General features: G+C 37.5%; 1 protein-coding gene across 1 annotated transcript in view; it reads left to right on the top strand.

Moving 5' to 3' along the window:
- The window catches only part of LOC141507276 (lactotransferrin-like), a 35655-nt gene that overhangs the window by 177 nt on the left and 10058 nt on the right, over window positions 1-25420 (top strand). Inside the window, exons 2-13 of the mRNA XM_074214787.1 lie at window positions 3811-3971; window positions 5857-5965; window positions 7206-7394; window positions 9777-9921; window positions 11660-11715; window positions 12475-12653; window positions 15254-15422; window positions 18015-18178; window positions 19900-19990; window positions 20475-20528; window positions 21692-21844; window positions 22293-22440. Of these exons, the coding sequence (XP_074070888.1) occupies window positions 3811-3971; window positions 5857-5965; window positions 7206-7394; window positions 9777-9921; window positions 11660-11715; window positions 12475-12653; window positions 15254-15422; window positions 18015-18178; window positions 19900-19990; window positions 20475-20528; window positions 21692-21844; window positions 22293-22440 (1618 nt within the window). The remainder of the gene's footprint in view (window positions 1-3810; window positions 3972-5856; window positions 5966-7205; window positions 7395-9776; window positions 9922-11659; window positions 11716-12474; window positions 12654-15253; window positions 15423-18014; window positions 18179-19899; window positions 19991-20474; window positions 20529-21691; window positions 21845-22292; window positions 22441-25420) is intronic.

Below are 25420 nucleotides of genomic sequence, written 5' to 3' on the forward strand. Positions count from 1 at the left end.
ATTTGGGGGTGTCACTGTCCATTAGAGAACAGTCTTTGTGAGCAAGACTAAGCTCATGGGAGCCCACTGCATGTCTCCTAGTGTTAGCTTTCTCTGGGATCACAAGCAAGTTGGAGGGGGTCAGAAATTAAATTCCCACCCTTGTGGAATGTGAATGAGACAGATCCAGAGGTAAGGTATTTGCCAATAGACACACATCTACTAAGTGTCTGAGGCAGAATTTCAGATCTTCCTTGCTCCAACACTATGGACCTTTAGAAAATTATAAGTTACCTATGAGATCATCAAATACAATCCCCTCATCTCACAGGTAAAGAAACTGAGGTCCAAAGAAGTTAAATGATTTGCCTGTGATTACACAGCTTCTTTGAAGGGGGTGGAAGATAGATATCAAAAGGTTATTTGAAAAGAGGAGGACCTGATAGAAATGCAGAGGTTATTTGAGGTTTCTTGATCAATGCTGCAATAACATCTTAGGATAGAGAACTCACTCTCTCTTCCCAAAGAAGCCTAGAATCATAACTTTAGAGCAAGAAGATATAATAGACATCAACTAATACAGAAATTCTTAACCTTTTTTTTTTGTGACGGGTACCTTCTTTGGCAGTCTGGTGAAACCTATGGATCCTTTCTGAGAATAGTATTTTAAATGTATAAAAATAAAGCATGTGTGATGACAAAGGAAGTTGGTCATGTCCAAATAGAATCATTCAAACATAAAAAAAACTAAAACTAAAAAAAAAATTCCCTTGCTCCAGGTTGAGTCAAAGATAGTCCAATCTCTTCATTTTGTAGCTGTGTGGAAACTGAGACCCAGAGGGACATCTGGAGATGAAAGAAGGCTAAGACTTCTGTCTACAGTCACAGGCTGATCAGCACTAGAAGCCCAATGAAATGGCTATTTAAAGGAAGCAATAAAGGGGTGTTGGTGCTCTACAATTTTTCATAATAAAGCGCAAGGAGCTTCCATCCCAGTTTGTTTCTCCAAATTCTGTCTTCTTTCCTTATTAATGTCCTATTATTGAAATTTTAGCTCAAACACTTATTAAGTGTCTATTCTGTCAGACACCAGGGATAGAAATAAAAGAGGTGAGTCAGTTCCTACCCTCAAGGAGCTTAAATTCTAACTGGGAGGGACAAAATATCAATGGGAATGAGTGGTTGCCAAGGGGTGCTCCTAGGAAGTGGGAATATTCCTTTTTTTAAAAAATTCTTAGGCCTATCATAAACACTGACAGTCATTTAAGTAAAAGTTTAATAAATACTTGTTGAATGGTTGAGTTTTCCAAACTACTCTTTACTCCTTTTATTTTCTGCTTACTCCTGTGTGACTGCGTGACCCTGGGCAAATCAGGCTACAGAATACTCTTTTCAAAAACATTCTTTTTGCTTTTGCCAATCAACCAAAGGAAGTTTCCACCCCTTAGCTCCAAATGTGATACAGCAAATCCAAGATGGTTATAGAGTAGAGAAAGGGCAGATCTCAGAGAGGAGGGCATAGCCAACTGAATTTAGGTCTTGATTTCTGAGGCCAGTTCTCTAAATCTAAACCTCTAAGCAAATCATTAGTAGGATTATTTGTTCTTTAGTTGAAAGGGGAGAATAATGGAGAGCTGTCCCATAATTAACTAAAGTTCTACATTTTAGCACTTAACGATTGATAGTAACATAGGGGAAAGACCTTTGGGATAAAAATCAAAGGACTTGGATTCCTCCTGGCTCAAGCACTTATTTGTGTGATGTTGGGAGGGTGGAGAGGGTCACTTTATTTCTGAGTCTCAGTTACTTTAACTATAAAAATGAAACTGTTGGAGTTATTTGCATTCAAAGACTGCCCCACATCTAAATCTATGTGGAGCATACAATACATTAGATAAGGGAGATAAGAAAATGTCTAATGTAGAATGTGACACTTGATTCTAGTTTTGAGGTGAAGAAAAGATTTTTAAGAGACAAAGATGAGATCATTCCAGGCAGGAGGGACAACCTGAGAATGGCAATAAGTCAAGAGTAGCTTAGCTAGAAGGGAAGTAAAATTTAATTAATTTGCAAAGGTGAGTGAGAGCTAAACTGTAAATGGATCCTCTGCCAAGAAGTTTGAGTACTATAGACCCCTTAGTTCCTCTTAAGATACCTTAGAGATCTGGTCCAACCCCTTGAATTTTGCAAATGAAGACCCTTTAGCTTCAAAAAATGTTCATTATGGGAAGGACTGGGAAGATACTTCTCATGAAGGCAAAGAGGATGGATAGGAACTATGGGATATTTCAATCCATATCTAATGATTTCTCAGACTTTTTTGGTTTCCTGCACATTTGTAAAATAGACTTTGAAAATACTTCCTATAAACTACTGTCTTTGCTGCTGTTGTTCCATCATGCCTGACTCTATGTGACCCCATTTGAGGTTTTCTTGGCAAAGGGACTGAAGTGGTTTGCCATTTTCTTCTCCAGCTCATTTTACAGATGAGAAAATTGAGGCAAACAGGGTTAAGTGACTTGCCCAGTGTCACGCAGCCAGTAAGTGCCTGAGGTTAGATTTGAACTTGGGTCTACTTTGACTGCAGGTCTAGTGCACCACCTAGTGTCCACTGCCGTAATGCACTGGTAGCTCCCTCCACTAAAGTCCTATAATGCTTCGTCTTTCCATTGAAGGTAACTCTGACTTCTCAAAAATAAGGTGGGTTTAAAGCCTGGTAGGTCCTACGAAACTGGGAAGGCTTCAAGTATGGCCTCAGTGCTATCCTAGGACCTCAGAATTATGATTTTAGAAAGGAAGGGACCTTAGATCATACTAAAAATAATAGAAGCCTCTAGTCCAGTTCCCTTATTTTTCAGATATAGAACTTAAGGGAAGTTAAATGACTTGCCCAGGTTATAAATAGTAGAAGTGGTACTTAAATACAGTTCTCCTAGCTCAAAATGAAATATTCCTTTTACTAAACCATTATTAAAACTGAAACCACAGACCAATTAAATGAAAAAACTAGAAGATTGAGGATTGTGAAAATAAAGTAAGTTAGCTGGATGACTCTGGGCTAGTCACTTAACCCCAAGAAAGTAAAGAAAAATGAAATAAGGACCATGGCCCAGGAAACCTTGAAGCTTGGAAGTGCTGACTTGCACATTCACAGAGGATTTAGGTCTAGTTAACCTAGGATAACATATGTAATAAATGTCTAGGATTGGATATGAACTCAGGTTCTCCTGACTCTTGGGCAAGTGCTCTATGTATCAAGTCACTTAGCTGCCCCTAAGTCAGTGGTTCTTACCCTGAGTGCAAATTTTTTCTTTTCTTTTTAAACTGTATTCAATATAGTTGGTTTCCTTTGTTAATCCTATAGATTATATTTTATGCATCATAGTGAAAGACTTTGTGAACAATATAGCAAGATCAGCACTAATAAAACATAACCCCATATCCCCCTCAAAAAAAAAAAAGCCACTAACAAGGAATAAGATAATTGGGAGTGGGATGGGGAAATGTGTTTTTAATTTTTTTCTATCCTTTTTTCTATCCCTTTCTATCCCTTCCTTTATAACTTCTGAGGAAAGGGGAGAAATCTTGGGAATAAAAACTTCTGCCCTGGATAATTGAGAGTTTGGATGGGTTGCTAGCACAGGATAGGTTTCCTTGCCTCCTTTTTCTATTTGGTGGGTATAACTTCCTATCTGGCTTGCAAGCACTGGAGGTCTTGTTATGCTCCTTCCTGGAGGATGACTGCACAAGGGAGCAGAACCTGGGACAGGGGACACCTTAGAGAGGTGAGTGTGGTCATGAACTCAATCTCTTCTGGCCTTTCTCCTTTAGGGCTATGCCTGGTTTCCGCAGAACAAGTAAGATGGTGTGTCATATCGGAAAATGAGCTGAAGAAATGTAATGAATTTAAAGAAGTCATGAAGATTACTGACAATCCTGGTCTGGCCTGTATAAAGAAAACCTCCCACCTGGATTGTGTCAAGGCCATTTCAGTAGGTCACAAATCCTTCTTAGGGGTATGATGGAGGATGTGTGATTGTGTGCTTGTGGGAGAATGGAAGAATGTTTTTCTTGCTCTCCCCTTACAATCTTAGTTTGTTTCATTTCTCTGGCACCTCCCTTCTGGGAGGGTCTCTAAGATATTCTTGTTGTTACTGTTTATTTGTTTCAGTCATGTTTTCTTGGTAGAGATATTGGAATAGATTGCCTTTTCCTTCTCCAGTGACTTGCTGAGGGTCACATAGCTGATTTGAATTCAAAGAAAGGAATCTTCTTGACTTTAGGTTCACCACCCTATCCATTGTACCATTTAGCTGCCCTAAAGAAATTCTTAGTGCTCAATGATTCAGGAAAAATGCTTTCCCCTTTAGAGAGCTGGCAGGGGAAACAGAATTATTTGTAATGCTGAGAAAGCAGCTGTTTGGAAAATAAAGGAGGAAAGAAAAATAAAATCCAGAAATGTCAACTGCAATAGCAGTCTAATTATTTAAAAAAAAAACACCTTTGTTGCTACCTTGCATTGGCTTGGAAGGGACCCTGGCTAAGCAAAAGACAAGCTTTGGTGAGACTTGCCATGCTGGAAAGGTTTCAGTTGAGTTAGGGTCCAGGGACTGGTGTCTGCCAGTTTAGACTGAGCCCAGATCAGTACAGTGAGGCTCATTGCCTGGAACTTGGCTACCAGGTGACCATCTTTTATTTATTTATTTTGGCCCCAGTAATTCCTCAAGACCTATTTTCTAAGGGAGAAGGAGAAGCTAGGTGAATGAAGTATTTAAGTACTAATGGAATCATAGATTTGGATCTGAAAGGGACCTCTGAGATTACTAGTTCAGTTCTTCTCCCCACCTTTTTTATTTCCAGAGGAGGAAATCCTAGAGAGATTAGGCAAGATTGCCCAAGGTCATCTAGGTCTCTTGTAGCAGAGTTGGTATTTGAACCCAGTTCCCTTGATTTCAGAGAGTGTGACTGGTAAATTAATTATTTAGTGGATGTACAAAGTAAGCAAGTGTGCCTCATGTGCCAACTTAACATTATCAGTTTTCATAGCTTATAGATTTAGAGCAAGAAGAAATTTTAGAGGTTATCTAATCCAACCACCTCATTTTACAGATGAAAATGAATCCCAGGGAAGTCGAGCCCCTTGTCTAAGGTCTCACAATTAGTGGAAGAATCAGGATTTGAACTCACATTTTGCCTTCTGATTTCATATCCAACTTGATTTCTGCTGACTTCTTGAGATAGAGACCAAATAAAATTCTCATTTTCTATGGCCATATTTTCTATTTTTAATTAGGAAGAGTTTGGTAAATATATTTGATGAAAGATCATCAGACTATTAGGGCAGTTATGGGCAGGGAAAGGGAATGAGTGAGATTTTTTTTTCATATAATAGGAGAGATAACTTTTGACATGTTTAGCTACTCTTATGCTCCAAGGAAGGTAAGAACTTAGCATTTATTAAATTCCTCCTGTGCTAAGCACTTTTTATAGATATCTCATTTGATCCTCATAACAATCCAGAGAAGTAGGTGCTATTGTTATCTTTATTTTATACTTGAGTAAACTGAAGCTGACAGAGGTTAAGTGACTTGCCCAGAGTCACACAGCTAATAACTGTCTAAAACCAGATTTGAAAACAGGTATTTCTGATTCCAGATCCCAGACTCTGTCCACTGAGCCATCATCAGTTCTCTTCAAGGCAGGGTAAAGGACAATGTAGCTTTGTGAAAGTTTTTCTAGTCCTTAGCCTTTCTGATTTCCTGCCAAATACTCAAAGTATTGATTAAAGATCCTTTAATCCTTTTCCTTCACTTGTGTTCATACTCTTCTTATTATGAGTCAGGGGACTTCAGTGCTGTTTTCATTCATCCCTTTCAGGAAAATGAGGCTGATGCTATAACTCTTGATGGTGGTTTGATCTATGAATCAGGGCTGGCTCCCTACAATCTGAATCCTGTTGTTGCTGAAGACTATGGTACTGAAACAGGTGAGCTCTCCTTGACATGCACATATTGACTCCCAAGCCAGGACAGGATTGTTTTGGAATGTTGACAGGACCAAATCCTATAAGTTCAGTAACTGAAGAAAGAGAGGCCTTTGATGAGAGTGTCATAGTATAATAAAAAAGATGATTGCATATGAATCTGTTCAACTTTCCATTCCTTTTAAATATATAACAAAGTTTTCATGGACATATTTTACCTTCCCTCTTCTCCCCAGCCTAGAGATGGCCACCATTAGATACAAATAATATAAACAACTCCCCCTCTACCCCCCCACATTTCTTCCCCTTGAACTTATTTTCTCTATGTGTTTCTGGCACTGGAAAAATTCAAATTCATAATTTAAGGAGCAGAGTGTGGGGGGGGGAATAAGTGACATCATTCTGGTCACCAAAACAATTTGGAGATTTTAGCTGAGAAACTGCTTGGGAAGAGACTGTAGAGTTGGCAAATGTAAACTAAAGACATTTCTTAGTCACTCATATGCCCGAATGGAACCATTGGAAAAATTCCCAGCATTTAATGATTTCAAAAATGGAACTTTGATTTTCTCCTAAACTAGTCAAGGAAGAGTTTTCTTTAAAAAAAAATGTAGTTTTTATTTGTAGAATGAAACAAACATTTCAATAATATAGCATAATAAAAAAGTGATTACATATTAAACTGCAAATCTACTATGTACAACTTGCTATTCTTTTTAAATATACATCAATTATTATATATGCATATATATATATATATATATATATATATATATCTTTTTTCTTCTCTCTCCCCCCATCCTAGATGACCACAATTAGACACAAACAGGCATATATATGTAAAATTATTCTGTACCTATTTCTGTTAATGAGTTCTTTCTCTAGATGCAGATAGTCTTTCTTTATATGTCATTTATAGTTAATCTGAGAATTTATAATGGCTAAAATACCTTAATCCACTCAAAGTTAAAACAGTATTGCTTTATATAACATTCTCTTGATTTTGGTCATTTTGCTCTTTATTATTTTGTGTTTTATAAATGTTATATATATATATATATATATATATGTCTGTGTGTGTGTGTGTGTATGTTTAGAGTTTTCAAATTCTTCCTTCTCCTGGTCACCAGATTCAAATCCAGGATCAGATTTCCTGGGATCTCCCCACCCTTTGGAGAGCATCAGAACCTTTTTATCTTTGACTCCTAGTTGAGAATCTTCCTGTGTCTTCCATCTCTTATAGAACCTCTCACTCAGTACTTTGCTGTAGCTGTTGTGAAGAAGGGAACTGATTTCCAGATCAAAGACCTCAAAGGCAAAAAGTCCTGCCACACTGGCCTGGGCAGGTCAGCTGGGTGGGTCGTGCCTGTGGGAGTACTGTATGCTTTGGGCTTCTTGGACTGGGAAGGACCACCAGAACCTATAGAGGACGGTAAGTTGGCAAGTACAGTGAAGACTCTGAATGTAGTGACTTCTGGTTGCAGTTTTAGTTTTCTCCCCACTCCTACCAGATCTGTGATTTCAGTAGTGAAATGAATTCTTTTCTACTGAATGTAGAGGAAACTAACTTATAGTTCAAGGTACCTGGGGTATTGAGAGTTTAATGATCTTGACAGTATGTGGCAAGACCTTAAACAAGTTTTCCCAATTCAGAGACAGGTTTTCTTTTTTTTTCCTTTCTATTAAAAAATGTAATATTTTATTCCCTGTCCCCCATTACATGGGTTTTTTTGAGGAAGCAAAGTATTTTTATTTTAATTGTGATTATAACATTTCAATTTTTATTTATTTTTATTTTTTATTTTTCCAATTACTTGTAAAGATAGTATTGAACATTTATTTTTTGCAAGATTTTTGAGTTCTATATTCCCCCCCCCCCAGGGCTACAAGTAATCTGATACAGGTTATACAGGTTCAACAATGTTAAACATATTTTCATATTAGTCATGTTGCAAAAGAAGAATCTGAACAAAAGGGGAAAAAACATAAAACATAATACAAATTTAAAAAATTGAAAATAGTATGCCTTGGTCTGCACTCAGACTCCATAGTTCTTTCTCTGGATGTAGATAACATTTTCCATGACAAGTCCTTTAGAATTGTCCTTGGATTGTACCTCTGAGAAGAGTTAAGTTCATCATAGTGCATCACACAGTGTTGCTGTTAATATGTACAAAGGTCTCCTGGTTCTGCTCACTTCACTCAGCATCAGTTCATGCAAGTCTTCCCAGGCTTTTCTGAAGTCTACCTGCTCATGATTTCTTACAGAACAATAGTACTCCATCACATTCATATACCACAATTTGTTCAGCCATTCCCCAATTGATGGGCATCCCCTCAGATTCCAATTCTTTGCCACTACAAAAAGAGCTGCTATGAATAATTTTGTACATGTGGATCTTTTCCCCTTTTTCCCCTCCTCCAGTTACATGTTAAACCAATTTTTAAGCATTTAAAAAATTTGAGTTCCAAATTCCATCTCTTCCCCTAGTTTCCCCTCCCTGAGACACTAAACAATCTGATATACATGATGCATCTCTAATCATGTAAAACGTTAGAGCCAATTTTTGATCCCCTTTCCCACATTCTGTGCTCATTCCACACATGTATTCAGAACACACAACAGCACACTAAAGGACCCAGACCTCAGGCAAGAAGTTGGAAATAAAAAGCCAAAGGTTCAGATGAACAGCACACTAAAGCAAACAACAACAATGAAGAGGATGATCATGTAAACAATGACAGTTGTAGAAGACATTATTTATTGTCTTCAGTTGTCAGTGATCTTTATTTGATATAGTATGCAAAATTTGGGTGTATGTACCAAATGAAAGGTAAATTTCATGTAAAATTTAAAGAAAAGATTATTGAGACAAACAAGGATGAGTAAAGGTCTAGATGGGATGGAGTTTTCTTTGTTTGAAAATTGTGCTGGGAGGTAGTTGCTAAGATAGCATAATGGAGAGAACTCTGGTCCTGGAGTCAGAGGGACCTGAGTTCAAATGGGACCTCAGACACTTACCAGCTGTGTGACCTGGGTAAGTCACTTAACCCCAATCACCTTAAAAAAAAGAAAGAAAATTGCTTTGTAAAAGGAATATCATCTGAACCTTTGGCTTCTCCCCCCCCACCCCCAACTGATTGTCTGAGGTCTGGGTCCTTTAATGTCTTTCCAGACTTGGTTGGGAAACTTCAATTTCTATTTTAAAATTCCCAGACTTGATTGATTATGTGCTGCATCTTAATATAGTAAGCACCCTACCTTCCAAATGCTCTCCAGAAACTTCCCCAAGTCCAGGATTTCTTGTCCTATTTGTGTGTGATGAATTCCTTTAGCAATTGGGTAAAACCTATAGATCTCTTCTCAGACCATGAAATAAAATAGATAGAATCACACAAAAAATAATTTTATTGAAATGCAGCTAACAAAATAATATTTTATAAAGGCAGTTCATGGACCCTTTAATTAAGAACTAATTTATCTCCTTGGCTTTGGTACTTTCCCAGGAACTAGGAGGATGATATATGTTTGGAGTATGGTATGGGCTCTGAATTAACACCTGAAGGATGGGTCCCCAGGACTGATTTTTAGGAATACAAGTGGTTAATTATTGTGCTTGGAAGTAGATTCATTAACCTTTTTGTGCATTCATTTATCCAAAGTGAATAGCTAATGGTTCAATAGATTGCCATTGATAAATCTGGGAAGGAGCAAACCTTGAAAACACTGTCTGATGGACTAGTGCCTTGTTTCTGTGTATTCTCCCACATTCCTTTCACATTGCTCATGACTACTGTTTCTTTCTCTCTGTAGCTGTGGCCAGGTTTTTCTCCGGCAGCTGTGTTCCCTGTGCTTTGGGCAAGAATCCTAAATTGTGTTCTTTGTGTGCTGGAAAAGGTGGTGACAAGTGTGCCTGCTCTGACAGAGAACCTTATTTTGGCTACTCAGGAGCTTTCCAGTAAGTTGAACCCTCCCACAATGCCAGTGACTCTTCAGGCATCTATTGGTCTGTAAACATTTTCCCCAACCCCTATGATTTTCTTTGGTCTGATCAACAGACACACTTTAGCTTTAATCATCCTGACCTTTGGTTTCCCAAAGAAGTTGGGTAGAAAGGCAAGTAGCCAATCCCTTGGTCCCCTCCTTCCACAGCTACTTCTAATTTTCTTCAAATGAGATTAATTGATGTAAAGCACTTGGCAGAGCTTATTGCATTATGTACAGAAGGGCTATTATTTTTAATGCTGCCAGTTCTTTCATTTCTTGGGCCTAGTCTAGGCTTGAACTGAAGAAGACAAAGGACCTGACTGAGAAAATAACAAGTAGACTAACCAAGAGAATCCTTGGGTCATTGGAGGACTGAAAAATGGGCTTCTTATGGAAAAAAGTTCCCCATCCCCTGGCTCACAGTCTATTAAAAAAAAAGATTCTCTTTTCCCTATGGCAACTTGACCTTCTAATGTCCTTCCAATTACCTCTCCTGCCTACTCAACTCAACTAGATTTCTGAAATGGAAGTTTCCCACAAACAAAATTTTTTTCTATTGCTGTTTTGCCTCACACTAATTCATAGTAGAGCTTCTCCATGTCAGTCAGGGCCAAATTACCTATGCTTATCATAAAAGGAACCAAAATACGAATTTTTAACTCTAGCCAGCTGGACTGGAACCTTCCCAGAAAACCTGAAGTATTTCTCATTTATATTAGTCTCCTCATTTGTTTTACTTTAAAATACACATAAACACAAAGCTTTCTTTTTTGCCTAACTCCCAGTAAAAAGATGAGGGATGACAGAATCTTGGGTCAATGCCTAAACCCCCTCTAGTGAATGCCCATGCTGAATGCCCATTCTTGAGTTAGAAACTGTGAGGACAGAGAAGCACAGAGGCAGATTCTGCCTTCAAGGAACTCACAGAAGGATCACTGGATTGGGATGGGAAGACTAATCATTGTTTAGTTGTTGCAGTTGTGTCTGATGCTTTGTGATCACATTTATGGTTTGTTGCAGAGATACTGGAATTGTTTCCATTTCCTATTCCAATTCTGAGGCAAATAGGGTTAAGTAACTTGCCCAGAGTCACATAGCTAGTAGGGTCTGAGGCTGGATTTGAACTCAGGAAGAGGAATCTTCTGACTCCAGTTGCAGTGCTCTATCCACTGTGCCATGTAGCTGCCCTGGGAAGACTAAATTGATACCTATAAAACAACAGCCAACCAATTATGGAAGGATTTAGGAAGTCTCATTGGCCTAGTGGAAAGAGAACTGGATTTGGAGTCAGAAGACCCCAGTTAGAATCCTAACTCTCCCTACTTTTATTTTTATTCCCTCTCACTTAACTTTGGGTCTCAGGTTTTCATCTTCAGGAGGAGGGGTTGGAGTCAATAATTTCAGAAAGTCTTTTTTTAATTCTAAATCTGTGAGTAAGGGGAGCCATACCTTTAATTGCAAGTGAAGCCTCACACATCAATAGAATTCATCAGTATGATGGGTCATGCCTACTAGAGGAGTTGTGAATTGTGACTGTAACACTTCTTCCCTGTGTGACCTCATGAGCCTTAAGAGGTCTCAATGTTCTTTGGGTTCTCTTGCTTTGGAAATGCTATATACCCTTCTATTTCTTCGAAAGCTGTAGCAAAGCATAGAATAAGATCTTAATGAAGGGTTTTGCCCATTCTTGTGATTTTCCTTTTCCCTAGATGTCTGCAGGATGGTACTGGTGATGTGACTTTTGTCAAGCACACAACTGTGTTACGTAAGTACTAGGGGAGAGAAACCGAACCTTCTATCACCCCAAGCATTGTATACAACCTAACTTCAGTCTTGTTCTTCCTATTTCCTGCTCTCATGTTCTTTCTTACAATAATGCTTCTGAAGAGAATAAAAAAATAGTTCGTAATTGTCTTAAGGTTATTCAATTTATCATCTTTTGGAAGATAGGTGGAGTTTCCTTCACTGAGTTCTTCTAGGCCTCTCATTGATTATTAACCTTTCTACAACCCTGCCCACACCCTAACACTTGTAGACATAAGTTAACCACCTTGGTGCCTGATTACTCTGCTAGACTGTAATGTCCTTCAGAACAATGACCATACAAAGTAGATAAAAATATGAGACATAAAAGGTGGAATCACTGAGACTCAACAGCCAAAGAAGGTGTGGGGTGTGGAGTGTGGAAAGGAAGATTGTTGGGATGTTCTGAAAAAGAGGAAAAATGTTAAGGATAATTGATTATAACCAAGGAGTACATGTAAGATTTTTCATGGGAAAATCTGGTCTTTCAAAGGCAATATCTAATTTGCTCTTAGGTCTAGAAGTATCCTAGAAGCACAACATAATTGGTCTAGCATCTCTTTGGTATCTCATTTAATGCCTATCATAGTGCTTTACTCACAGTAGAAACTTAATAAGTGCTTGTTCTTGTTGATTGTTTTATAGCAGTTTTGACATCTTCCAATAGATGTTCATGGATCACTGATTCATACTTGTTTGGAATTTCTGCTTCTTCTTTCAGAGACCCTTAAAACAGAGGCTGAAAGAGAAAATTATGAATTACTGTGCCCTGATAACACAAGGAAGCCTGTGGATAGATACAGGGAGTGCAACCTGGCTAGGATCCCTGCTCATGCTGTGGTGGCCCGAAGTGTGAATGGCAAAGAGGATCTAATCTGGAGTCTCCTCTCTTTTGCACAGGTATTTTTTTACTTTACTGAAAAAAATTCAATTGTTTTCAGTTCTAAATTTTGTCCCCTTCTCCATTCCATTGAAAAGGCAAGAAAAAGGCTCTGAAGATAGCAAATATGTTGTCATACAAAACTAGTTTCTGCTTTAGCCATCTTTTGGGGGTGGGGGTTAATGGGAAAAGAAAGGAAGGGGGAAAAGAAAACCATATGCTTCCATCTGCACTTCAATATGCACAATCAGCTCTATTTGGAGGTGGATAATATTTTTTATCATGAGTCTTTTGGAGCCATGGTGGGTTACTGCATGGATCAGTTTTACTAAGCCTTTCATAGGTGATCATTTTTATAAAATTGCTTTTATTGTGTAGATAATTCTGCTTCTATTCATTTCACTTTGCATCAGTTCATACAAGTCTTCCTAGGTTTTTCTGAAACTAACCCTTTTGTCATTTTTTACAGCACAGTAATATTTCTCACATTCATAAATCATAACTAGCCTGGCCATTCTCCAATTGATGGACTTCTACTCAGTTTCAACTCATTGGCATGACAGAGAGGTTCTATAAAGACTTGTTTACAAGTTTCTTTCATCCATTTGGGAATATAGACTTAGTAGTTATGTAGTTAGTTGAAAAGGTGCACAGAGTTTAATTTGCACAGTTTTGGACTATTCCAAATTGCTTGCTATGATTGGACTAGTTCACTAGCAATGCATCAGTGTGCTTGATTTCCCTTTGCCCCTTCAACATTTTGTCATTTTGCCTTTATCACTTAGATCAATCTTATGGGTGTGAGGTGATACCTCGGAGTTGTTTAAATTTTCATCTCTCTAGTTATTAGTGATTTAGAGCATTTTTTCATATTATTATTGATCCTCTTTTCCTTTTGCTAAGTTTCCATTTTGGTACTATTTGCTAGTCTCTTTAAAGCCTCTTAAATTCTGGCTATTTCATCTTCTCCACCAAAATACGTCAGAAATAAGAATCATGACACTGTAGTATTATGTACAAGGAGGCTAGATGAACAGCACTTATATTCTGCCTTTACACATATCCATTGGCATTTCATCTTATTAGTCCTCAGTTTTCTCTTTCTGTACAGTGAGGGGGCTGAGGCCCTGAGGTCCCTCTCCCCACATTAGATCTTCGATATTATAAACATGTGACCTGGCACAGCATATTATAGTTCATAAAACTTGTTTATGTCCACTATTTCCTTATTCAGAAGTTATTTTGGGCCTCTGGCACTAACTGGCAAGGTGATTTTAAGTAAATTGATGAAACGTTATGAAACTCAATTACTTTGTAAAAAAAGATAACTCTAGCATTCTCCTCTCTACAGAGAGGTTTTGAGAATTATGTGGGAAAGTGTATGGGAAATGTTTTTGTGCCTTAGGGATATCTAAATATTCTTTTGATTCTGAAAATAACTCTTTGAGGTGTTCTGGGCAGGTGTTATTTTCTAGATTTAATAGACTAAGCAAACTTGATGATCAGAGAGGTTTAGCAGTGCCTGGACCTCAATCCAGTTCTTTTGATTTAGTCTACCATAGGCCATCCATGCACTACTGAGAGAAATCCACTTTCTGCATTGCTGATGAGTGGCTAGACTAGCATCTCATCCTAGGACTGTCCTAATGTGCCATGGACAATTCATCACTGATACAATAAAGAGAATAGCTAGCACCTTAAAAACTGGCACCTTAAAATTTGCAAAGTGCCTTATAGTTATTATTTCATTTGGTCCTCATAACAAAGTAGAGGCTATTATTCTTATTTGTTGTTGTTCAGTCATTTTGGTTGTATCTGACTCTTTGTGAATCCAAGTGGAGTTTTCTTGGCAGAGATAAAGGAGTGTTTTGCCATCTCCTTTTCCAGTTCATTTTACAGATAAAGAAACTGAGTGAAGTGACTTGCCCAGGGTCACACAGCTTATAAGTGTCTGAGGCCAGATTTGAACTCTGTTCTTCCTGACACCACGTCCAGTGATACATTGCCTTTAGGAAAATTTTGGAAGAACTGATCAAGAGCCATTGATTCTCAATGTAATTAGAGTTGTTTATGATAATAAGAGAGCCTTTGTCAAAGGAAAAAGAACTTTTAGGGTAAACATTCTTATATGCTTTGGAAGAAAAACAACCAAATGAAAGTCTTGGAGATAGATAGAACTGGGAGGAGAGAAGGGATTGTGTATTGGAGGAACTCTGAAGACCACAAGATTAAGCAGGGATTGTAAAAGTGGGGGGTAAAGGAAGTGGAGTTGAGGAAAACTCTAAAAGTTGTGAAGCTGAATGGATGGAAGTCTGGTGAACTCTGGATCAAAACTGGGTAATTTAACAGAGAAATGGGGATAAAGTCATGAGTTCTATTTTAAGTCTGAAATGCTTATGGAATTGTCCAATAGGCAATTGGTAATGAAAGAAAAGGGCTAGAGCTCAAGAGAGGTTAGAGCTGGATAGAGACTAGAGAACCAATGGCAAAGAGATGATAATAAAAAGCTTGGGAGCAGATTAGGTCACTGTCAGAATATAGAGAAAAGAATCCAAATACCAGGTTATCTCCTCCCTTATAGCTATTTTCATTCATGATTCTCTTTTTTTTCCTTGAATAGGAAAATTTTGGCAAGGGCAAGTCAGAGAAATTCAATCTATTTTCTTCCCAACATGGAAAAGACTTGCTATTTAAGGATGCCACCAACAGACTTTTGAGAATTCCTTTAAGGATGGACTATGAATTGTACCTGGGATACCAATTCATCCAGGCCATTAAGCCTATGAAAGGTAAGCAGAGACTCTGGTCCATGCTATGGGGTCCAAGTGGTTTGATAGCAGTCAACATATAGGGCAGTCCATGATTCTTACTCAGTTGCAGTCATCGTTAGACATCATAACATTTCCTGGCATTTGAGAATTCCAAAGCACTTTTTGAAAATCTGTGATGATTGTTAAAATAGAGAAATTGAGACTTAGAGGAGTTAAATGACTTTCTCCTTCTGGTCTCCCACAGATTCTTAGATCAGGATTTAGTTCTGATGAAGGATAATGGCAACATTTCAAGAATGATACCCTGAGGGTCTGCACTACATTCAGTATTATTTTTTTGGCAAAGAGGAAATTTTTAGAATGCCCCTCTGCAATCATATCAATGATCCTCAATTCAACAACCCATTAAATTTTCCTTCCCATTATAGTTCCAAGCTGACATCACTAGGGGAAATACATTAGAATCAGAGAATTGTTAGGGATAGAAGGGATCTTAGAGGTCTAATATATATCTATTTGAGAATATATACATACATACATACATACATATATATATATATATATATATATATACTCATACATTTGAGAATCAGATTATGTATCAAAGAATTTCAGTGATAGAAGAGACCTTTGAAAATACATATGTAATATATATCATATTTGAGAATCTGATCATCTATCAGAATTTCAAGGAGATCATACATTTGTTTCCTTAATTTTAAAGTTGTTAAATTGGAAAAGAAAGAAAAAGGAAAATGAACACACCCAAAGTATTTATGGAGGTCCTCAAAAGGTCAGATCAAATTAGTAACTAAGTAGTATTTAGAAAGTAAGCTCCTGGCATTTTTTTAAATATTTATGATCTTTAACAAAATGCTTGAATTAGGGACCTAATAATTACACTTGATTAAAGTACGTGATGGTTAGAGTCAAGAGAGAAAATGGAAATGGAAAATAGTCTGTTCTAGGAAAATGGTTAATTCTAGGTGAAAATGATGCTTACAAGCTGCATAACCTTAGGTCAAGTCATGTAACCTCTTTCTGACTTCTTCATATGCAAAATGAAGGGTTTGGAGTGGAAGATATTGTACAAAGCCTCTTAATTTAGGGTTCATACATTCCTAAAGGATCTGTGAATAAATTTCAGGGATCCTGTGATTTTGGATGAGAAAAAATACTTCTTTATTTTAACTAACATCTACCTGAAATTCAACATTTACTTCAATTACTGAAAACCATTCCTCTGAGAAGTTGCTATTGTTCCTCCTTTGTTCTCCAAGAGGACCAATGATATCATGAGAGTAATGTCTCACTCACACAACTGGCAGAGCCGGTCAAGACACAGAAAAAGGGAAGGAGCCCCTCGAGCAGTAAAATGCTTCTTTTGCCACACCATGAGAATATGGCCATCTAGTGGGGTGAGCTGCAAACTGAAAAATCCAGAAATTTAAATCTGGTCTTGCTGTTGGTCTGGGAGAGACCCACAGGGATCGAACTTTGCCTCTCTTCCCTTCCAGACTCTCTTAGAAATTAAGAGAATCATTTTTCCTTTTTAAAGATTATAGAACCATGTTATTTGAATCAGAAGGGACATTGGAGATCATTTGGTCTAGTCTCCTTATTTAAAGATTAGGAAAACGGTGGCCAGGAGGATTCTTCCAAGAGTGTAATGGAGATAAGGGAAAGATAATGGGATCAGTGTGTAAAGGACTTGGTTTCTCAGGTGTTAAAGGAAGTGAAAAGGTCTTCCGGTTACTGGATGGATGACTGCACAAGGGATGGATGGATGATAACCTCCTTTGAAAGCCAAAAAACCTCAACTCTAAGAAAATTGAGGGAACTGAAGGAATGAGGACAGCAAGTGATTAATTATGGGAATTGAACAAAGCATGATAACTTTATCTTATGAATTCTAGATGTAGTTCATTCTGTACCTATTCAATTATAGAGACCAAGTTCTCTCTTGTTTGAAAAGTTTTATTCAAATATAGAAATTGGGAAAAAAACTCTACTGTATTAATTGATCCTAGCCCTGTGTGGCTGGGAAGTTAGAGACCCTTAATCCTTGGATTTGGGCATGTTGACCAGAAACCCAGTCAGGTCAAAGACTGATGCAAGGAGTTTTCTTACAACTATGCATCTCTAACTAATGTTTCTTATCTGAAAACTGGCTCCATATTGATATCAGTTATTGTTTCTATGATCCTTTGATTGTTACACTTAAAGGGAATGGGATATTGGTTTTCTTGATTTCAAGGAATTGCACCTGTTTGTTCTTTCCCTCTGAACTTGGAAAATCCTTGCTTTTTCATTCAATTAGAAGTCAGATGTCTTAGTGTTGTTTCCTTTTAATTGATTGCCCTTATTCGAATAATTGTTTTTAATATATAAAAGTCTATTCCGCCCCCCCCCCCAGGATTTGAGGGTCCAGAGCTAAGTTAAGGAATCTAATCTTGGTTTGTTGAACAATTACCATACCTTGTTTAATAGATTAATAAGGTCAGAAGATCAAATCTTTGTTTCCTCAGTCATATCTTTCACTGATTCAAGCATTTGCATAGTACATTTTAAGGATCAATTAGCAGGCCAAACTTTGATTTCTCTTCCCAGGTCATGCCCTAGACAAGCTTCATTCCTTAGGGGACAAGAAGGTGAAGTGGTGCACAGTCAATGAAGAGGAAAAGAAAAAGTGTGATGAATGGAGTGTATTTAGTAATGGAGTCATTGCATGTGAGGTGGGAGAAAACGTTGAAGAATGCATTATCAAGATAATGGTAGGTAGCTCCTGTTTTGGTATAGCATCAGTGTTTTGAGTTTCTTCACCCTAGAGGATCCACATTCTGGTTACTCCTCTCTCTTATTTAACAATTGTGTGACCCTGAAAAGTTGCTTGGTTCAATGGGACTCAATTTCCTTGTTTGTAAAATGAAGGACTTGGCCTAGGTATTATTGAAAGTACTGTCTAACTGTAGACTTCTGTCCTTCAAAGTGAGAATTTCCTAACAGAGAAGGAAGTTATAATGAATATTAATAACAACAACATTTCTATTGAGTCTGGACTACTGTTAGGGAATTAAATTGACCATCAATTTCCCAGGAGTTGGATATATGGCTGCTATTATTCAGATAATTCATCCTGTACTTCTACTCACCTGAGTCCCTTCCTCCATGCCCAAGAAATCAATGAAAGCATCAGCCAGATTAATATTGGAGGTGCCCTTTGTTGCTCTTGGGAATCTGTGTTTGGGAAGAAAAATGTCATGTGCTGAGTGTCATATATTGTGTCACAGACTGTTTATTTTCTTACTCCTCTATAAAATGATGGACTTGGATTAAATGACCTTGAAGGTCCCTTCCAGCTCTAGTTCTATGATGTCAGGAGCTTATGAGTGACTTTAAACAAGGGAAACAGCACAAATGAAATGGGGATGGATAGTATCAGAGCCATGATTTCCATCTCTCTGTGAATATCTACAGAGAGCAAGATAGGTGAATGATTACTGGGGAAAACACAATGTTGATGAAGCTAAAGTGTTTATGACTAACACCTATATATAATTTTTTATTTTATTTTATTTTGGTTTTTGTAAGGCAATGGATTTAAGTGACTTGCTCAGGGTCACACAGATAGGTGATTATTAAGTGTCTGAGCCAAATTTGAACTCAGGTCCTTCTGACTCTAGGGTTGGTGCTCTATCCACTGTGTCACCTAGCTAACCCTTGTATGTAATGTTTTAAAGTGTGAAAAATATTTTACATACAAAGCTCTCAAGTGAGTTTCCCAATAATTCTGTGACATAGGTGCCACATTTTACAGATGATGAAAGAGGTTTTGATCCAAAACAACAGAAAATTTTCTTCTACCTCTGGAATTACTACTTCAAATTTACCATTAGCAGGTTAAACAGCTGTCAGAAAGACTTGAACTAAGGTCTTCTTGATTTCAGGCCGACTTCATTATGAATTCATTTTCATAATGTCCAATTATATTGGGGATAAATATTCTATAGTCAAAGACTGCATTCCTTAATCCTGAAGTTCATAAATTAGGACAGTTAGTCATAGGAGAATTGGTTGACATTTTCAGAAAGGAGAAATAGTTTAATATCTTTGACAAGAAAGACAATTATGAGGTGTCAAACTACCAGAAAAATTGAAATGGTGGAAAGTAAAACAGAGGATCTTGGTTTCTGACCTGCCTCTTAACTTTGTAATCAGTTTCTCTGATTCTTAATTATCTTATCTATAAGATGGGGATAATTTTAAAATTGTCGAGTATGTGGAGTTGCTAGGAAAATGCTTTGTAAACCATGAAGGACTATATTATTTTTACCCCAATTGTCTGCTGTATAAGGTCAATATTCAATATTATCTGTATGAGGTAATTTTCCTCCCTCCTTCCCTCTCCCTGATCAGCCAACCCTGTGCCAAAAGTGGAGACCAGGAACAGGGAACAGTCCAGCTGTTTTGATAATGATTTGTTTTGCTCCCACAGAAAGGGGAAGCTGATGCTATGAGCAATGATGGAGGATTTGTGTATATTGGTGGCAAATGTGGTTTGGTGCCTGTCCTGGTAGAGAACTATGGTAAGTAGCATTTCTCCTTGTGCTTGATTCCCTCTAGCCCCTGAACAAAAGAATGTGCACATAGGTCTCACTATTTTTTTTAAACAGAAGGGTGTGAAATATCAAAGGGATAAAACAGTATGACTAATAATTATTTAAATATTTAAAGTTCTGGTTTAGGTTAGTCCTGTTTCATTTTTTCAAGGTCAAATACTATACATCTTGCTACTCTTCTGGTGGAGAAAGTAGCTCTGAATTGGCCAAAAGGAAAGCAGAAAGAGAAAATATGGGTCCAAGCTAACCAGACACTCTAAGAGGGGGTTCCAAAATAGGACAGTTAGCTGAATGGTGATGCATTTTCATGTTTAAAGTTATACAATACTGTGGAGAATCAAAGTTTCTCCTTAATGGAATAACACTGTAACGGGATAGACACTTATGTTTGAGGAAATCTGATATTTAATGGATGCAGATGTAAGATACTCCACTGTCCTTATTCTTTCAGCACCTAAGGATGCAGAGAAACATGGGTCTGAATGTGTGAATAAAGCTGCTGAGGGTAAGTCTAAATTGGTAAATCCGAGTTAGAAGGAAAATTTCTGCCATTTTAAAAAGCAAACCTATAAAGGATCTCCAGCAGATGACATGGTAGAAAGCCAAGATCAGGTTTTTAAAAAATATTTTTGAATTAACAAAAATTCATTTGTTTTCCCACTAAAAAGAAAAAAAAGAGATAGAAACAAAAACTTAAAGTCAGTTGCATAGAGTCACTGGGGATGTGCTCCTACAGATTTCAAGATCTTGAACAGTCCCTGATTGGGGTTCATACTTATTAGCCTTGTGGCATGTTGAAAAGGGGGAGCAAACTCATATAGGTTATTTTTGCTTAAAAAATTGGTAAAAACCAATCCATGCATTTTCCAACAGCCAGGATTAAAAGTTAATTTCTCATCTTCCAAATACATACACACACACACACACACACACACTCCAAATAAATATATAATCATACATATAAAAACACATGCATGTGTGTATATGTGAAGTAACATATAAACATAAATTAGCTTGATGGATTTTATCTCAAATACAAATATGTATATTGCACATAAATATAAACATGTTTATATATGTCTTTGTGTATAAACATATGCATACACGCATGTATTGTGTTAGCTAGGTGGCACAGAAGACAGAGCACAGGGCTTGGATTCAGGAATATTTACCCTCCTGAGTTCAAATCCTTTGTTTGAAATCCTGAGTTTCAGACCCTTACTAACTATGTGACCCTGGATAAGTCATTTTGTCTTGTTTGCCTCAATTTCCTCAAATGAGTTGAGAAGGAAATGGCAAACCACTCCAGCTCTCTGTCAAGAAAATACCAAAGGGGGTCACAGAGAGTCAGATAATGAAAAGTGACTGAATATAAACAATTAAATGGAAGGAAATAATGGATTCTTTTTAATTGGAAGTCTTTTGAGCACAACCAAGATGACATCTTATTGGGTATGTTAGAGTGGAGATACCTTTCTGGACATGAGAATTAAAGCAGATTATGACTGAGGTCCTTCCAACTCTCCAGTTCATTAAATCTGGAAACATTTGTATATGTTTCCCTTAAGGTCTGAAGTTGTCTTGGTCTAGTAGTACCAAGTGGCCCCTTCTGGGATGCCTCATAATACTAACTTTTGCTTTTTTGCATCCGTTTTTTCCTTCCCCAAGGCTATTATGCTGTGGCGGTTGTTAGAGCAGATAGTGACCTCACATGGGATTCACTACAAGGCAAGAAGTCCTGCCATACAGCCGTTGACAGAACTGCAGGCTGGAATATACCCATGGGCCTGATAAACAACAAAACCAATTCCTGTGAATTTGGTAAGCTGGTTCTTGCTTTGTCTTGACTTCCCCTAGTGATTAGAGACTTGGGTAAAGTTACATTGTGAAATGGGGTGTAGGGAATGCTAAACATTTATGTATGGGTAGGAAAATAATATATCAGGATCAAAAAGACATCAAGGGCAGATATGAAGGAGAAAAGACCAAAGGATCTGGGTGATGGTGGGGGTGTATGAATTGACTTTCTGTATATTAGACTTGTTTTGTTTTTTTAATTACCATCTGGTGGGGTTACCCTGCGATGGATAACATACCTGACTGTCATCTAATTTCTGAACTTCGGATTTATTTCGGATTCTGGGCTTATGGATGTTTTCAGTTAATTGAACCAATTATGTAGTTTAAAAATAGAGGCTTTTAACATGGAAAGTAATGGGAAGTACTCGTTTTGATTCAACTAAATACAGCCATTTTTTCCTCTATATAGATAAATATTTCAGTGAATCCTGTGCTCCTGGTGCCAATAAAGATTCCAAACTCTGTGCCTTATGTATTGGCAATCCAAATTCACCAGATTTGGATAAATGTGCTGCTAGTACCAAAGAAACCTACTATGGCTACACCGGGGCTTTCAGGTAAACGCATTAAATCTAACACTAGTAATAATACCTCCACCACCAGTAATCTCTTCCTTTTTTTCTTGACACCTTAACAACACATTAACTCATCCTTCTCCTTAGCAGCTCTGGACCATCCTTAGAAGGGGGCCAGTCTTAGGAAGCAGATTTTTGAAAGAAACTGAAAGATAAACACAGTTGTAAAGTTGAGGACCTGAGTGTCCCTGAAACCGAGGAATTGCTTTCTACATAGACCTCCAAAGTGCCTTTGTTTTCAGACTGCTTTTCTTCCTATTCACTGACTGTTCATTATTAGATCTTATAAAATCTTGTTCTATTATATAGAAATGAAAACGATACAGGCACATGATTAATAACTGAATTGTAAAATCACAGATCAGAAAGGACTTTTATAGATTATATGGTCTTAACTTCATCATTTTATAGATGGGAAAATTGAGGTTCAGAAAGGTGTTGTGACTTCCTCTGGATTGTGCAAGTTGTTTAGGGACTGACTAGTAGTGAGGTCTCTTAACTCTTATTGAGGTCTTTAGAATAGGTCAATAGGATGTAGACGAGATCCATCGCTTGGCACATTCAGTCATTTGTTGGATTGTTGTTGAGTTTCCCCTATCAGACTAAGGTAGCACCATGACTTATGAGCAAGATGGCTTTTTATTGCCTCTTGGTTAGAGTTAAGGCAGCATAGAGTAGAAATTGAATGTTAAAGGGAAAAGTATCATGTTGCATTGGAAAGAAAACTGGTTCTAGAGTGAGAAAGTCCAAATTCACATCCCTCCTTTGATGCTTATTATGTATGTTGGACACATTAGGCCTCAGTTTACTCATCAGTAAAAATAGATATTGAGGCAAAAGGGTTCTGAGTTCACACTAGATTCTAGTATGAATCTAGTTCATACTAATTCTAGTGATAACTGCCTCTTTTATTATCATAGAATGGATTATTCGGTCTCAGAATTAGAAGGAAGTTTGGGGATCATTTAATCTAATTAATATCCAAAAAATAATTGTTTATATAACATCTAAGAGTTATGATCTAGACTCTGGGAACTGAAGGGATAGATAGCTTATCTCCTCCTGAGGTGCTCATTCTACTTTAAGATTGATCCTGGGCAGCTAGGTGGCACAGTGGATAGAGCACCGGCCCTGGAGTCAGGAGTACCTGAGTTCAAATCCGGTCTCAGACACTTAATAATTAACTAGCTGTGTGGCCTTGGGCAAGCCACTTTACCTCATTGCTTTGCAAAAGCCAAAAAAAAAAAAGGTTGATCCTAAATGGTTGTTGTTTGGTTGTTTCATTTGTATCTGACTCTTCATGACCCCATTTGGGGTTTTCTTGATAGAGAACCTGCAGTGATTTGCCATTTCCTTTTCCAGTTCATCTTACATATGAGGAAAATGAGGTCACACAGTGAGTGAATGTAGGGTCAGATTTGAGCACAGGAATATGAGTCTCTCTGACTCTAGAACTCTATCTACTGTGCCACTTAGTTGACCCAAAGAAATTCTTACAGCTCAGTAATCTTAAGTACTTTCCCCAAAGGGAGTAGAGGGGGGGAGACAGACCCATGGCTTCATCAGTGTTTGAAACTTCCAGGTAGGAAATTCCTTCTATCTCCTAAGTGCAAACAAGTCTCCAATTTATAATTTATAGTCTTGTAGTTGCCTGAAGCAGATAGGTTAGACGATTTGACTCATATTCTATAGCTAGTAAGCTAAGAGGGTCAGAGGAAGGCTAGCTCTTTTCCCACTTTATTCAGATGCCTTTTTTTAAAGGTTTTTGCAAGGTAAATGGGGTTAAGTGGCTTGCCCAAGGCCACACAGCTAGGTAATTATTAAGTGTCTGAGGGGGATTTGAACCCAGGTACTCCTGACTCCCAGGCCAGTGCTCTATCCACTGCACCACCTAGCCACCCCAATTCAGATACCTTTTCAAAGGGATCATAAAATCATAGTCTGTCCTAACAGATCCCTTCTTTTGCAGATAAGGAAATTGAGGGGGCAAGGGGTCATGTGACTTGCCCAAAGTCATCCAGAGTATTAGTGACAAAAGTGGATTTGAGCCCAACATACTTTTTCATAGCATCCAGCTGTTTGGGGGGTACATTGGGGGAAAATTGTAATGTCAGACAAGTCCGCAAAATCATTGGATAATGAAAGGGGCAGAATGAACCTCAGAGGTCAGATAGTCTGTAGAAGTCTTTATAGAAGACTGAGGCAGAAGGAGGTTGTGATTTGCCAAAGGTGATGCAGTTAGTTACAGAGGAGGAATTAGATACTACAAACCTGTTAGGTTTTTGTATTTATTTCATGTAAATGTTATATGCTCAACTGACACTTTGAATAAATTATGATTGGTCAAAAGAATTATGGGATTAAAGTACTGACTTCTTTTTGGTCTATAGTGAATCAATGACTACTTTGACTACACTCAGTAATGTATGGCATATAATGACTTGATTGTTGGTTAGTCTTGACCAGGCTAAAAATAAAAGATTTTGCAAAAATTTTGTTAGAAAATAATTCTAATTATTAAAATAAATTAAATTTTAATTATTAGAAACTTTCTTTTAAAAATATTTATTTTTACCTGCATTTATAAACTTTCTCTCACTGCCCAGTTCCTATTGAATACATAAGTACAGTTCAGCAAAATAAATTCCTATATTGGTCATATCTGAAAATCTCTCTCTCTCTCTCTCTCTCTCTCTCTCTCTCTCTCTCTCTCTGCATTTTAAGTTCATCACCTCACTGAGAAGGAGTGGCATATTTCATTTTCAGTTTTAGCTGAGGTTTATCATTATATTGATCAAAGTTCTTAAGTTTTTTGAAGTTTAATTTTTTTGTGATGTTACCATTATATAAACTTTGCCTTGTATCAGTTCAAAACTATCTTTCCAATTTCCTCTGAAACTGTCTAGTTTATAATTTCTTATGAAGCTGTAATATCCTATCACATTCATATTCATATTTAGAC

This window comes from Macrotis lagotis, chromosome 1 (assembly GCF_037893015.1).
Source record: "Macrotis lagotis isolate mMagLag1 chromosome 1, bilby.v1.9.chrom.fasta, whole genome shotgun sequence".
Lineage (NCBI taxonomy): Eukaryota > Metazoa > Chordata > Mammalia > Peramelemorphia > Peramelidae > Macrotis > Macrotis lagotis.